Raw genomic sequence first — 17,797 nt, forward strand, 5'->3', positions numbered from 1 at the left:
CTAGACGTATATTTTAAAAAAGATGGAGGCATATTTTAGAATATGGTTATCAATGAAATGATCCACAAGCGGGTTGGCAAGTACTCTTAAAAGGCAAATACTGAACTGAACATATACTCAAAAGACCGGTTCAAATATTTGTTGCTTAAAGGTATAATGGACAATATAACTCGAATTTTGTTGGAAATGCAGACTGACTTCTGGGAGATGCTGTGCAGAATGGTGTGAAGCACATTGCAATTAGTTTTAATTCCTTAAGGCTAAACATGCTTTATGTGGGCTATTGAGAGCAATTGAGATAACATGCTACAAGATATCGAAATCACATACATTTTCAGTGAAAAGCAGCACACATTCACCTCGCAAAAGGTTCAAATATAGCCATGGACAAACAGATCCTTTGTGCTGCAATACTGTTAGACAAAATGTTCAGCAGAATTGATGAATTCACAAGACCAGAAGATGATCAGTGCTGGCTGTTTTATTCTACTCTGCCCATTCATAAACTTTAGTGTATTTAAAGAGGAAATTACATTAAATAACCATAAAATAACAATTACGCCAAACAGCTATAATACAGGAGCTGTGTGTCCCTGGTTTTAAGAGAGCGCTTCAAATGATTTGAACTTCACACACCTTTGCTACAATTAACCCCTCAAGTGTAAATCCTTTTTCCCGAGTGGGAATCACCCACTATCTCCCCATAAAGTCACTCACCTAAATGCTAAAGGCAAAGGATTAAGTGAGGCAAAGGATTCTTACTAAACATCCTTAATGTCTACTTCAAAAATGCTGTAGGATTCTTATGCTTTTTTTTTACCCCATGAGAAAGCAGTTATCTAGTTTTACAGAATAGAAAAGTATTCCTGATAACAATTTAAAAATCCTCAAGAGTTTCTTTTATAACTGATGAGTACCAAATAACATAAAATGTACTTGTTTGCAAACTATCTGTCACTTATCTGTCTTTTATTAAATATATAAAAACCTGCCATTAGGCAGCAATGGATACTTCCTTTCTCTTTTGCAAAGTTTGGCTGAATAAAAGCGAAAGAACCAAGTAAGAGTGATTCAGTAACAGTGTCAATAAAATTAAAAGGCTAAAAACAAGCACAACAAATGCTACTGGAAACTGTAGCAATAATAATATAAAAAATATTTTAGTACACATAAGCATGTTATTTTTTTTATACAGGCTCCAGATAGGAACCTATTTTTGAGACACTTGAAAAACCATTCATATCAGCAAAAGTTCTTGTTCTGAGAAGCAATATCCAGATATTTCTTCATCCCTTTATGTTCTTCAAAAGAGAGGTGGGTGGGGGGCTGGGACGGAGGGAGGCATTAAGTCTGTTATGTGATGGAAATGAATTAACTTCAATCCTTCACTTTTTACGTAAAATATGTAATACAATGTTGTGTACCGAGTGCTGTTATGCATCCAAATTAGCTCTCAGACTTCTTATTCCATGTCCTGATCAAAATAGTTCTCCTCTTTTTGGTTGTCAGCATAATTTTATTGTCCTTGGCGACAATGCGTTTGGAAGAAGTTCCCCAAGAATGTGCGATAACCAGGATCGTCCACGTACTCATTCATGAACTTGGAATTCAGGACCCGTGGGCGCTTCTTTGCCTGAACATTCTCAGTGGAAAATGTAGCTTCATAGCGCATGTCTGAAGCTGAAGACTAACAAACAAAGATACATTGTCAGGGAAGTGCAAAAGCTCAAACATTGGTAATGTACAAAAGGCTCTCTATGCAGCTGCTGTTTCACTTATTTCATTAGCTTCAACGTCAAATAAACAATCAGGGCTAAAATATCTGCTTTTTTTAAAGAGAACAGGATGTTACAGATGTTGAGGACATAGTCAAAAGGCAGACTGCTATTGAACACAGGATTACTTAAATCAAATTAGGCATCTGCACCATTTTCAGCATGTAATAGGTCTATTTCACAGGTGTTACTGATGGTTTTCAATGCTGCATTATTTCATACCAGCAACATTAAACAAACAAGAGCATAAATATCATTTAAAGGAGAATATTCAAACCACTCCAAGATGCCATCCTGCAGGTACAGCACAACTCCAATCTCAGTTACTCCTATTGTTTAATATTTTATGTTCATCAGAGACAAGCCGGGAGCAGGGACATCAATGGGTATTTGCAGCGTATGCCAGTAAGGTACACCTCTTCATGCCCAGGTGCTCCCTGCTCTGCCACCATTGTTGATCCTAATCTTACTTCCAGAGTGAAATGCTGCCATGGACAGGAATTACATGAGATAGCACCAGGACAAGGTTCTGAAAGTGGGTGGCAGCCAACAGGAATGGAGGAAATTAAAGGCATCATGATCTGAGAGAGAGAACACTGTCAAATGGGAAAAAAAGGGGATGCCAACTTGAATGGGAGGTGTGGGGTGGGCCTGAGGAAGAACAATTTTAATGTGAACTGGGAAACAAATGTCAGCACAAACTGCAGGAAGGGGAAATGAGTAAACTGAGCAAGGATGAAAAGAGCATGAATTAAAAGGGGGAAAAAGTGCCAGTGCAAAGGTGTGTCAATGTGGACTGAGCACGGACAGTGAGGAAACTACCAATGTGAGACGAGGCGGGGGAGGGGGGAGGTAAACTGAGAGAAGTGTGCCATTTTGATGGGAACATATGCCAGCATGAACTACAAAAGGTTAGAAGAAGAATGCCAGTCTAAAAGGGTAGAGGAGAGAGAAGTTCCAGTAAGAAGTGTGAGGAGGGAGAAGAATGCCAGCATGAATAGAGGGGGAGAAAAGAAGTGGGGAAGAGATGAAGAGCACCGCCTGTAGACCAGGAAACAGTTGCTTTTAGTGCAGTTGTATTTTTGTGGATAAATTCTGAATTAGAACACTAAGATATGTCAGCTTGAAAAAAAAAGGAAATCAATGGGAACACAAATTTAAACCTTGTATGTGCTGCTTGAGATTCAGTGATGTGTAGCTATTTAGTCCTCAAAGACAAATGTTTTAATATCCCCATAATTTATACCCAAATAACTCCCAATTCTCCACAAGAATGAAAAACATTTAAATTTTTGACATAATTTTCCACCATGCAAGTGATGGAATGTTGGGGCAAACTTCAGGTTTCATTATGACAAGTTCCAGTTTACTCTCCTCCCCTTCTCTTAGTCCATGCTGGCATTTGCCTTCCCAGTTCACATTAGCACTGCACCTTTCAATGCAACTATATACCACTGACCCACTTTCAAGGTTGATTGGGAGCTGTAGTTGTTGAATCAGTTGGCAGGCATTTTCCCCCAGTTGGCATGCTGTTGGTTCTGGCTGCTTTTCACACCTGGTGCTTCATACTGAACCGCAGTCTGTACCACAAATGGAAATGGTTGGTCTCATGTTGAATCATGAATTCAGAAGCAAAGAATCCAATCCTAAAACGAAGTGGAACCACCACGTAGAAGATGCAGCTAGCTAGGATTAGTAATGTGGGATGCATCAAGCAGTCGGACCAATGGAGGCGCCGGGAGTGTGGTGGGGAGGTGGGGAATGGTTGCTGATAAGGAAGCCTGCTTCAAAATAAAAGAATAGGGCATAGAGGAAGAGAATGCCCCCCTCCATCCTGAAGGAGGAAGGGTCATGTTTCTGTGAAGGAGAAGAGTGACTGACAAAGTGATTTTTTTTATAATATAAAAAAAATTTCAGTTGGGAAAGGCAGAAACAAAGTGCACAAAGGCTTGGGAGAGTCAGAAATAGAATAAGAAATAGTAAGGAATTAGATTGAGTCAGACCAAGAGGGAATACAATAAAGTCTAAATTAGGCTTACTATGCATGTGCGGTCAATAAGATTGGTGAGCTGCAGGTATAAATAGTGTTGGGCTCCTATGACATGAGAAAAAATCCAACACCGCATGTTCAAAACTTTATCCTTATTGCTATTTTTAAAAAATGGATTTCCTGCTGAACCAAAAAGATGGCTGCAACAGGTCACATGAGCACAGGGTTGGCTGGGAACTACCCCGGGGAGTTACAAGAACAAAATAATTATTTTCTCAGCTGTGGAATCTCACACCTCATTGTACAAACCCCTTGAAATCATGAAACCAGTACACTAGCACATTGAAATTCGTTATGGCTAGATAGGTGCGAACAGACTCATATCATACCTGGGACTGACCAGGTCCATTTCAAGAGGGAACCAAAGGGATGTCATTTGCAACTGATAAGCTCACCTTGCTAGCAGAGTCAGTGGGTCTGCTTAGACAATAGCTTCCCAACATGAGACCCTCAATTTGGATAATACTCTTTCAACAACAAATGACTGGATCATTATCAGCCCTGAAATCAAAGCTCATTCCAGCCACTGAATAAACATCCTTTTTGAAGTCATTGTGGGGAAGGAAGGCCACACGACTCAAGTGATCATTTTAAAATCTCTATATGCCTTTGCAAACTGATAAATAGTCAGTCTGCTATTCATCCAAATGGTAAGCCACCAAAATGCAGGCCCTTCCAGGCAGAACAACAGCCTGTACTTCAAAACCTGTGTCTGCTGGAATATTATTTACCATTGCAAACAGAACTGACCCTGTTTCAGTGTACCTACTTCATCTTGCAGTCAGCACTAACTGAAAAGCAAATAGTGAAACTTTGGTCTTCAGCCAGCTGAACTTGAATGCCTATGTGAAAGAATTCCTCATTGGGCTCTGACTTTGGACTCTGGAAATCACGTGAACTTATGTTCAGTTCTGTGGTTCTTGTACTGTAAAACTCCTTTGTTCTATTCCCCCTTATGCTGTGCGCGTGTGTGTGAAGTGGGAAGTTGCTAACATTCCTTCTCTGGGTTTTGAATGTGATATAAACTTAACATTCTGAGTTAATCCTAACTCCAGTTTGCTGCGTATTATTAATAAATTGGATCACAAAAACTGAAGGATTGGGAAAACACAACACCGCATATTTTTAAAAATATAATTCAAAACACCTTCTGCTTACGGATAAGTGGTAAGAAGAAATAGGTACAGTTTGCCTATCTCTCTCCTGTCCGTAACAATAGCCACATGGGAATATGATGTTGTGATGATAACTGTAGCTCAAAAAAAAAAATCAGGACAGATAGAAAAGGAAAGAAAGGACAAAGGGTGGCAGTCCTGATCAAGGAGAATATTACACTGCTGCAGATCATCAGGAAGGGGTCAAGGACAAAATCTATTTAGTTAGATATAATAAACAATAAATGTATCATTACATTACTGGGCGTATTCAATATGCCACTGACTAATAAAGATATAGATAAGCAAATTTGTAGGGAAAACGCAGCAGTGCAAAAATGTTAGTGTAGTGATACTGGGAGGCTTTAGTTACCCTAATTTGGATAGGGATAGCAATAATGTAAAGGGAAGACAGGGGCAAGCAATTCTGAAGTGCATTCAGGAGAATTTTCGTATCGATATATCTCTGGTATTTCTGGCCCAATGAGAAAGGAGGCATTGCTGGATCTGGTTCTCAGAATGAGGTAGGTCAAGTGGATCAGTTGTCCTAGGTTAGCCATGCAAAAGCACCATAAACAATCCAGAATAAAAATACTTCACTGGAGGAGGGCCAATTTCAGTGGGGTGAGAACAAAACTGGCACTGCAGGAATCATCAAGACTCCTTAGACAGCACTTCCTAAACCCACAACCACTACCATCTAGAAGGACAAGGGCAGCAAACACATGGGAACACCATCAACCGGAAGTTCCCCTCCAAGCCACTCACCATCCTGACTTGGAAATATATCACCATCCTTCACTGTCGCTGGGTCAAAATCCTGGAACTCCCTCCCTAGCAGCACTGTGCGTGTACCTACTCCACATGGACTGCAGTGGTTCAAGAAGGCAGCTTATCACCACCTTCTCAAGGGCAATTAGGGAAGGGCAATAAATGCTGGCCTAGCCAGCAACACACATTCCATAAATGAATTTTTTAAAAAGACTAAAAATTGATAAAGAGAAGTATTAGAAAGGCTGGCTATACTTCAAGTTGTTAAGTCACCAGGAGAGAATGGGATGCATCTGAGAATGCAGAGAAGAGTAAGGGTGGAATTTGGAGAGGTGCTGCCATAAGCTTTAAATTCTCCCTGGACATAGGAGTTGTGCCAGAGGACTGGAAAATTGAAAATGTTATCCCCTTGTTCAAAAAAAGGTACAAAGATAAACCCAGCAACTATAGGTCAATAAATTTAACTTTAGTGGTAGACAAGATTTAGAAAAGTTAATCCAGGGCAAATTAATGGTCACTTAGACAAGTGTAAAGTAATTAAGGAAAGCTAGCACAGATTTGTTAAAGCATACTGTACTTAACTAACTCGTACTTAATTAACTAAATTGATTGAATCTTATGGTGAGGTAACAGAGAGGGTTAATAAAGATAATGCAGTTGATGTAATTTACATGGACTTCTAAAAAACATTTGATTAAATGTCACATAATAGCCTTGTCAGCAAAGTTGAAGTCCATTAAATAAAAAAGGTAGTGGCAGCATAGACACAAAGCTGGCTGAATGACAGAAAACAGAAGGTAGTGGTGAATGTGCATAAACCGTTGAAGATGTAGAGCAGATTGATAAAGTGGTTAAAAGGCATCTGGGATCTTGAGCTTTATAAACAGGGTCAAAAAGTACAAAAACAAGGGAGTTATGATGAACATTTATTAAGCACTGGTTCAACCTCAACTGGAATATTGTGCCCAGTTGTGGGCACCGCACTTTAAGAAGGTCATGAGGGCTTTACAGAGAATGCAGGAAAGATTCATGAGAATGTTTCCAGGGATGAGGGAGCTCAGTTACGTTAATGGATTGGACAGGTTACTGTTGTTCTCTTTAGAGGAGAGAAGGTTGAGAAGAGATTTGGAAGAGGTGTTCAAAGTTTTGGGGGTGGGGGGGGGGAGTGTCTAGAACTGAGTAGATAGAAAGAATCTGTTTCCATTGGCAGAACAGTTGATGATTGGCAAAAGAGAGAAGGGGAAACCTTTTTTTTAACAGGGTGATGAAGATCTGGAATGTGTTGCCTGGAAGTGTGGTGGAGGCAGATTCAATTGTGTTTTTCAAAAGGGAATTAGATAAACACCTGAATATAAAGAAATTGCAGGGTTAAAAGGAAAAGGTAGGGGAGTGGGACCAGCTGAGTTGCTCTTGCAGCAATTTGGCATCGGCATAACAACCTGTAACTATTCTGTGATTCTATGAAAATATATTTAAAGGAGAATCTATCGGAATTAAGGGAAAGTATTATTAATATGCATGTCCCAGGCTATTTTACAAAAGTATGTACCAGTGGGTAATATTGAAGTCAATGGGAATCAGGGAGAAAGCTCCCCAATAGTTGGAGTTATATTTGCACAAAGGATGATGGCTGTGGTTGTTCGAGCCAATCATCTCAGTCCCATGACATCGTTGCAAGAATCACACATGGTAGTGACCCAGGCCCAACCATACTCAGCTGCTTCATCACTAACCTTCCCTCCATCATGACTGTACTATGTTCAGCACCATTTGCAACTCCTCAGGTACTGAAGCAGTCCTTGTTCATATACAGCAAGACCTGGGCAACATTCAAGATTGGGCTCATAAGTGCCAAGTAACATCTATGCCACACAAGTGTCAGGCAATGGCCATCTTCAACAAGATACAATCTAATCATCTCCCCATGGCATTCAACAGCCTTACTGTCACTGAATCCCTCATCACTGGCATCCTCGGTGTTACCATTGACCAGAAGCTGAACTGGACTAGCCATATAGATACTGTGGCTACAAGAGCCAGAGTCAGAGGCTGGGAATTTTGTGGGGAGTAACTCAGCTTCTGACTCTCTAAAGCCTGTCTACTATCTAAAAGGCATGAATCAAGGGTGTGAGGGAATACTCTCCAATTGCCTGAATGAGTATGGCTCAAACAACACTCAAGAAGTTTGACAACATCCTGGACAAAGCAGTTCATTTGATCGGTACTCCATCCACCACTTTAAACATTCATTCCCTCCACCACCAATGCACAGTGGCAGCAGTCTGTACAATATAGACAACGCACGGCAGCAACTTGTCAATGCTCCTTCAACAGTACCCTCCAAAACCCTCGATCTCTACACTTAAGAAGGACAAGTGCTGCAGGTGCATGGGAACACCACCAGTTGCAAGTTCCCCTCCAAGCCACAAACCATCCTGATCTGCTGTTATGTTGCTGTTCCATCACTGCTGCTGGGTCAAAAACCTGAAATTCCCTTTCTAACAGCTGCAGGGGTTCAAGAACATGACTCATTACTGCCTTCTCAAGGACAATTAGGGATGAGTAACAAATGCTGGCGTTGCCAGCGACACTCACACCCCAAGAAAGAATTTAAAAAATGGGAGGGAGGCATTTGGAAATTCACAGTTCAAAATGTTCTTCCTTTATCCCTGACCGAGATCAGGCATGTTGTGTAAAACTCCCCAGTGATGCTGCTCAATCCCGTTTCATACTTATAATGTCAAAACAATAAAAATCCATGATGCATAGTTTCCAACCTAGAAGACTAACAAAAGCTGACACAGCATCAAAAGGCTGACAACTCAAGAATGGCCAAGTACAGCACACTGACAGATATTTAAAGAGGCTTATAACATAAGCTGTAGATATATCAAACATTCGTTAGTTCACTTGGAGGAGAAAAAAATAACCCTGCAGGTACATGAATGCCTGATTGATAAGTAACAAATATCAATCACATGGAATTATTTTCTATAGAGAATTTTCCCAGTGTTTTAGAATCTACAATGAAGTTGGGATTTGCATTTTTCCCAGTCTAAATAGCACAATTTGCTGTTCAAAATGGCTTTATTTTGCACTTTGGAAATTATTTTTCTTCAAATTTTTGAAGCTTCTTTCTATTTCATGCAGCTAATATGAAGTTAAAAATGTTTAACTTATTTCTGAAAAACACACATAACAGCAAGCAGGGCCTTATCCAATCATTAGATTATTCCAATTAGGCTGGAAAAAAAACAAAATTAAGTGCATTTCCAAGACATACTCTGAGAAAAGTTTTAATTTTTATATCAAAACTTGGGAATTCTGATTAATTTCAAACACTTTTACTTCAAAATTGATATATAATTTCAATGTTGAAAAAATGAAAAACAAAGTGATATTTCAATACATCAATCAGATTATCAGTTTTCCAAAAGGTACTTGAGCACTTCCCTTCCCCCAAGCCATTCAAAGAGACACTTCTCAAACTGTCCCAGTTCCTGTGGAAAGTGTTCTTCCTTTCTCTGTTCAGGATGAACTCTTCACACAGTCTAATCTTCCCCAGCTCATGACATTATTCTGCTCTTCCAAGTTCAAACTGGCACTCTTGGTTATAGAGGCCTACAGCAGGGAAAAAGGTCCTTCGAGTCTGCGTTGGTCAAACAAGTACCTAACTATTCTAATCCCATTTTCTAGCACTAGGCCCATATCCTTGTACGTCATGGCATCACATGTGCACATCCAAATACTTCTTAAATGTTATGAGGGTTTCTGCCTCTACCACCCTTTCCGGCAGTGAGTTCCAGATTGCCCCCACCCTTTGGGTGAAAAAATTCTTCCTTACATCCCCTCTAAACCTCCTGCCCCTCACCTGAAATCTATGCTCCCTGGTTATTGATCCTTCCAACAAGGGGAAAAGTTCCTTCCTATCTACCCTATCTATGTCCCTCTTCTTCCTGCTCCTTGCTTAATTCTGTCTGGCACTTCTCTTCCCTGCCAATCCAGTTCAAGTTGTTATTCTTCTTCCAAACTTTGTCACCCCCATCACTTCAAACTGGTATTCTTTTCTCTCCTCCTGCCCTTTAATCTTTTGCATTTAAGCCGGCCCCTTCTCCCTCCCCTTCTCCATTAATGCTGCATTTCTCTCCCCTTCGCTTACTACTTAATAATAACCATACATAGCTGTTCCTCTCCTCCCTTCCAAAGTGCCATTCTTGGCTTATACAAAATACCTCTTCCAAATTGTCATCCTTTGCTTTGCCCCAGTTTCCTCCCAAAATTGCTGCCTCTGCTGTCTCCCTGCTCCTCAATTCGTCTTGCCTTTTTGTTCCCCAGTACCCTATTAGAGCCCTGCTGCTACTTAAAACAAGTAAGACCACCAACCACTGTGAGCCGGAACTTTGTTCTTATAAGGATTCCCACCCTCAGTGGCTGGAATCACTTCAAATAGCATTCACTTGTGTAGAGGGAAGTTGAGGGTTGGTGGTGATTACCATCTGTCAATGTGGACATTTGAATTAGACTTCCAAAACACAGGGTTGACGCATAAAATGTTAAAAGAGAGGCCACTCCTATTCAAAATCTCTTACCAAACCACATCAAAAGCACAAAATAACAAAACACCAACAAGTATACCCATATCTTCATAACATTTGGATTAAAGGGCTATTCAGTACAGTACACTTTCCTGTTCACTTAACTATCCCTTAACATGTGATACAATATGGAATGATTTGAAACTTCAGTCCAGCAATGCCCATAGGATAGAAATGAATTAAACAAAAGATCAGTTTAAATGAACGCACTTTACATTTTTCAGGCAGGTCCCTTCATCTTTTCTATTCCCTGGCTGGACTTGCCAATCAAATATTGAGAACTTTGCCCAAGGCAAGACACACTTTTCCTACCTCTTTTGTCAAAGGCAAGTGCAAGGTTATGTTAAAATACCTTTTACAGTGACCACATTTATCATTCAAACTGAACCTTACAGGAGTTTTTACCATTTTCCTCCTGTCTATAAGCATTTGTTATTACACGGAACAAAGAGGAACTGTCATTGCCTATTCATACCAGTATCAAGCCCTGTGAAACTGGATTGTTCCAGAACTAGCCCTAGAAAATGGAACTGCAGTTTGAAGTAACTCTATTATGCTAGCAGCCTATAGGATGCACAGTAATGGATAAAGAAGAGCATAAGCGATGAATAGTGCAAACAATGGTGCTTAAGATGAATGATTGAAGAGGTTACATCAGTGGAGTGGACATTCTATTGGTAAGATTTTACAAATGTTCTATTCTTATCATTATCACAGACGAATGTTGCCTCAGTATGTTTTATTAAAGCATGTAGAAGTTGCGTGTTGCCTGTATAAGAATCTTTACTAGGTAAGAGAGCATTTTGCACAATAATGTATTTATCTTCAGACATCGTTTAGTGATCATGTTGAAATTCAAGAAATTATTTCTTGGAAATGTTCTTTACAATGGCTTTTTAGGCCCTTAAAATATTCACAGATATTAGGAAAAAGAGTTTCAGGACTCTTTACATTCTCCATGCCAATTCTACTTTGAAACTGAAACCAAGGTTTTGTTAAATGATGATTTTAATAGAAGAAAGTAATGCAGGATAGATGTTCAAGCAGGTGGTACATGAATCAAAGCATCTGAAAGCAAGAACATTCAGTTTTGAAGCTATATTATAGTCTTAAGGCCTTTACTGCAACAAGGTACTCCCTCTCAGAAAATAATGCAGCTTTTTTTCCATTTGGTGTTTTGCTACTTCAGCCTTGCCAAGCTGTGCAGGTTTTTCTGGTTGAGGGACAGGTTAGAGGCCTGCCCTGTACCATTTTAGAATTAGTCACCAATAGCCATACAGATGCAGTCTGAGTAACTTTTCCCTTCCTCGCTGGCCACTAGCCTCAGCTTGGCATCTCTCTCCAGCATCATTGAAATGCCCTTTCTGGAAACCACTGTGCTTGATGATAGGTCTTTAAGCAAGCTACATGGATGTTTAGAACAGCAGTTACTCCTTCCCTCATACTACAAGAATAATCTCTCGGTTACAATAGATATGGTTACAAGAGATGCAATTACAATTTCACGCAAGTGATGCAACACAAGATAATGTGGGATTGCAAGATTTATTGTCTGAGAGATTTACTGTCTATAGGGTCTGGGTAGTGTCTTTTGCAGTCACCGTCGCCGGGAAGAAGTCTGGGAAGAGGGTCCTCAGCAGTCACCATTGCCGTGAAGCAGTCTGGGAAGAGTGTCCTCTGTAGTCGCCGTCACCATGAAGCAGTCCATTATTAAGGAAATAGTAATGGAGCATTTGGAAAGTCAAAATGCAATCCAACCGAGTCAGCATGGTTTTATGAAGAGTAAATCGTGTTTGACTAATTTGCTAGAGTTCTTTGAAGATGTGACAAGCGAAGTGGATAATGGGGATCCTTTAGATGTAGTATATCTGGACTCCCAGAAGGCCTTTTGATAATGTGCTGCACAAAAGATTAATACACAAGAAAAGATCACACAGAGTTAGGGGTAATATATTAGTTTGGATAGAGGATTGGCTAACCAACAGAAAACAGAGAGTCAGGATAAATGGGTCTTTTTATGGATGGCAAGCTGTACCTAGTGGGGTGTCACAGGGTTCAGTCTTTGGGCCCCAACTATTTACAATCTATATTAATGACTTGGATTCAGAATATAGGTACTATAGCTAAATTTGTAGATGACACCAAAATAGGTGGGAAAGTAAGTTGCAATGAATAAATAAGAAATTTACAAATGGACATGGACAGGTTAGATGAATGGGCCAAAATTTGGCAGATGGAGCTTAACGTGGATAAGTGTGAGGTTATCCATTTTGGTCGGAAGAATAAACAGGTTACTTATTACTTAAATGGAGAGAAACTTCAGAATGCTTCAGTGCAGAGAGATCTGGGTGTGCATTGTGCATGAATCGCTGAAAGCTAGTATGCAGGTACAGCAGGTAATAAGGAAGGCAAATGGAATTTTGGCATTTATTGCTAAAGGAATAGAGTATAAAAATAGGGAAGTGTTGTTGCAACTGTACAAGGCATTGGTGAGACTGCACCTGGAGTACTGTGCACAGTTTTGGTCCCCTTACTTGAGGAAAGATGTAGTTGCATTGGAGGCGGTTCAGAGGAGGTCCACTAGATTGATTCCAGAGATGCGGGGCTTGTCTTATGAGGAGAGATTGTGCAGTTTAGGCCTGTACTCGCTAGAGTTTAGAAGGATGGGAGGAGATCTAATTGAGGTATATAAGATGCTAAAGGGGATAGACAAAGTAGATGTGGAGCGGATGTTTCCCCTTGTGGGGCATTCTAGAATGAGGTGCCATGATTTTAGGCTTAGGGGTGGTAGATTTAAATCAGAGATGAGAAGAAATTACTTTTCTCAAAGGATCATGAATCTGTGGAATTCACTACCTCAGAGTGCAGTGGATGCCGGGACGCTGAATAAATTTAAGGAGGAGATAGACGGGTTTTTAATTAGTAACGTGTTGAAAGGTTCTGGGGAGAGGGAGGGAAATTGGAGTTGAGGGCGAAATGAGATCAGCCATGCTCATATTGAATGGCGGGGCAGGCTCGAGGGGCTGAATTGCCTACTCCTGCTCCTAGTTCTTATGTTCTTATTCTGACTTGTGTTTCTCCATTTTCTCTAAGCAGTATTAAATTATCTGTAGAAATGTGGAGATTGAAGGAATAGTTCACGTTGAGAAATTGTTGTCTAATCATATAATACAGGTAATTTTCTTTGGCTATAATAACCACCCTGGTTGTTCACTATCATTGCATAAATAAAGGAGAATTTTCTCATTCTTCAATTATAGTTCGAATTCCACATTTAAATAGGAATGTCTGCCAAATCACGGTGTTATCTTGGGGACAGATCCTTTTTTCAGAAGTTCTCACAGCCAGATCAGATCAGTCAAACAAATAATTCTGCTACTGAGGAGCATTTTCCATTCCTGGAGCAAAGGAATCAGAATGTGGACCTTGAGTCGCTGTAATAAAACAATGTACAAAATAAACTTTCCCTGGCAACTCCAGAAACAAATGGGAAGCAAGAGATAAACTGGCAGGGAGCTTTCCATATGAGAGTTGCACAATTTAAGGAAGAGAAAGATCAGAGCCAAAATCAGATAAGTAACCAGCTTCCTTAATCATGCCATTTGTACGAATAGGGTACACCAAAGTATTGCAGAACTGGCAGAAAGACACAAAATTTGGATCTTGATACTCACATGGAGCATCAAACAACAAACTCGTGTCATTCTAAATGGTCAGATTGATGTAGTGCTGGTACACCAATGCACACTATTCCAGGTAGCTATTTTACAAGATGGCAACTCTGTACTCATTCTTGGATCAGTTCCTTTCATTATCCATATGCAACTCCTTGGTGACATGATTTGGAAGCACAGAATCAGGCTCCATATTCATGGCGATATGCAACTTTATTGTTCTGCTTCCTTTTTTGACACCAAGGCTGTTACACAACACTAAAACCTCATCAATCCTGAACTACGTGCCCCCTCCAACATCTGCTCCTTCATCAAATACATCTTTCCTCCAACTTTGCAATATTGCCAGCTCTCCCACACAGCCTCAGAGATTTTATTACATAGTGGAGTGACTTATCCGACCTTGTTCTGGTCAACCTTCTCTTCACACTCTCCAGCTAACTGTAATTCAATTAACTGTGTTCCTAAAGCACAGTTCCTTTATTCCTTTCTTTGCTAGATTTCACTATGTATGTCCCAACAAATCAATTTCAAGATCCTTATCCTCCCCATCAAACGGCTCCATGCATTTATCATTTCCTAACTCATTGACCTGTTACAACCAGTGTTAACTCATTGACCTGTTATAACCAGTATTTGCACCCTGAGACTGGTCCACTTTCTGTTCCTGCCTGCTTCCAATCATTGTTGGTGGCCCCTCTTTCAGCTAGCATGTTGCTGGAATGCTCTCACAAAATTCCTTCATTTTCCGTCCTGACCCTTTTAGTTTCCAAAAGTCTAGTAAGGAATCATCTTCACAAAAGCCCTTTCAGCTTCATATCTTACTTCCGTTTTAAACAAATTAGATCACACTTCAACCTTCTAATTATAATGGAATAACAGACAAGTTTGTGTAATCTGTCATTTAAATCCCAGTCTCATTCTGACGAATCTGCTCTGTAGTCCCTCCAAGACCAGTATACCCTTCCTGAGATATAGTGCGCAGAAATGAATGCAGTTGGGATCTGACCAGAGCTGTGTACAACTGAAGCATAATTTCCTCCTCTTTGTATTCCAACCCCTTTGAAATAAAGGCCAACATTTCATTAGCCTTTTTGATGAATTTTTAGATCTGTTCACATGCTTTTATTAATTTGCAAACACAACACCCAACTCTGTTGGCTCTACAGTTCCTAGCTTCTAACTATTAAGAAAATATTCAAATTTGTCTTTCATGCAGCCAAGGTAGATGATCGCACACATGTCAATGTTGAACTCAATTTGCCATAGTTTTATCCACTCATTTAAACTACTTCTTCGTCTCTTTGTAACTTACTGCTCTCAACTGCAAAATTTAGTATGTCTCCTAATTTGTCATCTGAAAACTTGGATGTACAATTCTCTATTATTTCATCCAAGTCACTGCTACATGTGGTGAAAAGCTGAGGGCTCAGTACAGATTTCTGGGAACACCATCTGTCACAACCCACCCCATATACTCCTTCTCTATCTCCCAGCTCTCAAACAATTTGCAAACTAGTCATTAAGTTGTCTCCAATTCCGTGCACTTTCATCTTTGCTAAAGCGCAGAACCAAAAGATAGAGGCTTGCATTTATATAAGGCCTTACACAATGCCTTGTCCCAAAGCACTCTATAACCAATGATGTGTTCTTTTTTGAAGTGTAGTCACTGTTGCAATGTAGGAATCCTGCAATGCCTTCTGGAAGTCCATATGGTTTGTAACAGCCTGTATTTATATAGCATCATTAATGTAACCAGGTGTTCCAAAACTCTTCACAGGAGTATCATCAAACAAAATATTAGGACAAGTGATCAAAAGCTTGGTCAAAGAGATGGGTTTTAAGGAACCAATCATAGGAGGAGAAAGAAAGAGGTAGAGAGGCAGGACAGTTAGCGAGCTAATGGTTTGGCCCCAAAGGTGGAGCGATTAAAATTGAGGATTTTCAAATTGAAGAATTCACCAAAATTGAAGGAGCAGAGATGTCAGAGGGTTGTAGAGAAAGAAGGTGTCACAGAGATAGGCAGGGTGAAGCCACGGAGTGTTTGAAAACAAGGACGACAATTTTAATATTGAAATACCATCCACAGACAGTCCATTATCCATCATGTTAGTGACCTCCTCAAAAAATGACCAAGCATTGTCTACTACATGGGATTAAGACATGCTGACATGTCTGAGCTACTATGATTAGTTCCAGTTGTGCACCATCTTCCTCTCATGTGTCATGCAATCTACTGGGTTGATGTAGCTGTCACGGTCAAATAGCTGCTGTGTATGCAACCTGGGAGATTTGGATGTGTGGTTTGATCAGTGCTAAGAGTGAGAGGCTGGGTTGAAATATAAGAATGTCAGGTGTGAGTCTAATAGAGATTGTTGGGAGGTACGTGATGGGGATGTGGTGAATTTAGCAGTGGCTAGGGATAATGGTGCAGTTGGTAGCTTATAGCATTTAAAAATGCATTCACTGACCACGTGTTTTTTTTTTTATTATTCATTCATGGGATATGGGCGTCACTGGCTAGGCCAGCATTCATTGCCCATGATTAATTGCCCTTGAGAAGATAGTGGTGAGCTGCCTTCCTGAACCACTGCAGTCCAAGTGGTGTTGGTGCACCCACAGTGCTGCTAGGTAGGGAGTTCCAGAATTTTGACCCAGCAACAGTGAAGACATGGCGATATATTTCCAAGTCAGGATGGTGAGTTGCTTGGAGGGGAACTTCCAGGTGGTGTTCCCATGTGTATGCTGCCCTTGTCCTTCTATCTGGTAGTAGTGGGTATGGAAGGTGCTATCTGAGGAGCCTTTTTGAGTTCTGGCACTGCATATTGTAGGTGGTACACATTGCTACCACTGTGTGTTGGTGGTGCAGGGAGTTAATTTTGTGGATAGGGTGCCAATCAAATGGGCTGCTTTGCCCTGGAGGGTGTCAAGCTTTTTCAGTGTTGTTGGAGTTGCATTCATCCAGGCAAGTGGGAGCACTCCATCACTCTCCTAAACTTGTGCCTTGCGGCGGACAGGCTTTGGGATATCAAGAGGTGAGTTATTTGCCTCACAATTCCTAGCCTCTGACCTGCTCTTGTAGTCACAGCATTTATATGGCTAGCCCAGTTTAGTTTCTGGTCAATGGTAACCCCAGGATGTTGATAGTGAGGGATTCCGTGATGGAAATGCAATTGAACATCAAGGGGCAATGGTTAGATTCTCTCTTGTTGGAGGTGGTCAGTGCCTGGCACTTGAGTGGCACGAATATTTTTGCCACATGTCAGCCCAAGCCTGGATATTTTCCAGGTCTTGCTGCATTTGGACATGGACTGCTTCAGTATCTGAGGAGTCACGAATGGAACATAGAAACATTGTACAAATATCAGCAAACATCCCCACTTCTGACATTATGATGGAAGGAAGGTCATTGATGAAACAGCTGAAGATGTCTGGGCTTAGGACACTACCCTGAGGAACTCCTGCAGTGATGTCCTGGAATTGAGATGATTGACCTCCAACAACCACAACCATCTTCCTTTGTGCTAGATATGACTCCAGACAGTGGAGAGTTTTCCCCTCCAATTCCCATCGATTCCAATTTTGCTGGGCTCCTTGCTGCCACACTCGGTCAAATGCTGCCTTGATGTCAAAATTAGTCACTCTCACCTCACCTCTGGAGTTCAGCTCTTTTATCCATGTTTGAAGCAAGACTGTAATGAGGTTAAGAGCTGTGGTGACCATAGTGGAACCCAAACTGTGCTTCGCAGAGCAGGTTGTTGCTAAGCAAATGCCACTT

General features: G+C 40.6%; 1 protein-coding gene across 6 annotated transcripts in view; it reads right to left on the reverse strand.

Moving 5' to 3' along the window:
* Positions 1-254: 254 nt before the first annotated feature.
* The window catches only part of LOC121276875 (lysine-specific demethylase 4C-like), a 458,082-nt gene continuing 440,539 nt past the window's right edge, over positions 255-17,797 (reverse strand). For 5 of the 6 annotated variants that reach the window (XM_041185473.1, XM_041185475.1, XM_041185474.1 and 2 more), the window contains one exon: positions 255-1,687. In XM_041185473.1, coding sequence (XP_041041407.1) covers positions 1,517-1,687 — 171 coding nt within the window. In that variant the 3' untranslated portion in view covers positions 255-1,516. Of the gene's footprint in view, positions 3,356-17,797 lie in introns of all 6 variants that reach the window. The other variant, XM_041185476.1, reaches the window with a different exon arrangement.

The sequence above is a fragment of the Carcharodon carcharias genome, chromosome 4 (assembly GCF_017639515.1).
Source record: "Carcharodon carcharias isolate sCarCar2 chromosome 4, sCarCar2.pri, whole genome shotgun sequence".
In the NCBI taxonomy this organism is placed as follows: Eukaryota; Metazoa; Chordata; class Chondrichthyes; order Lamniformes; family Lamnidae; genus Carcharodon; species Carcharodon carcharias.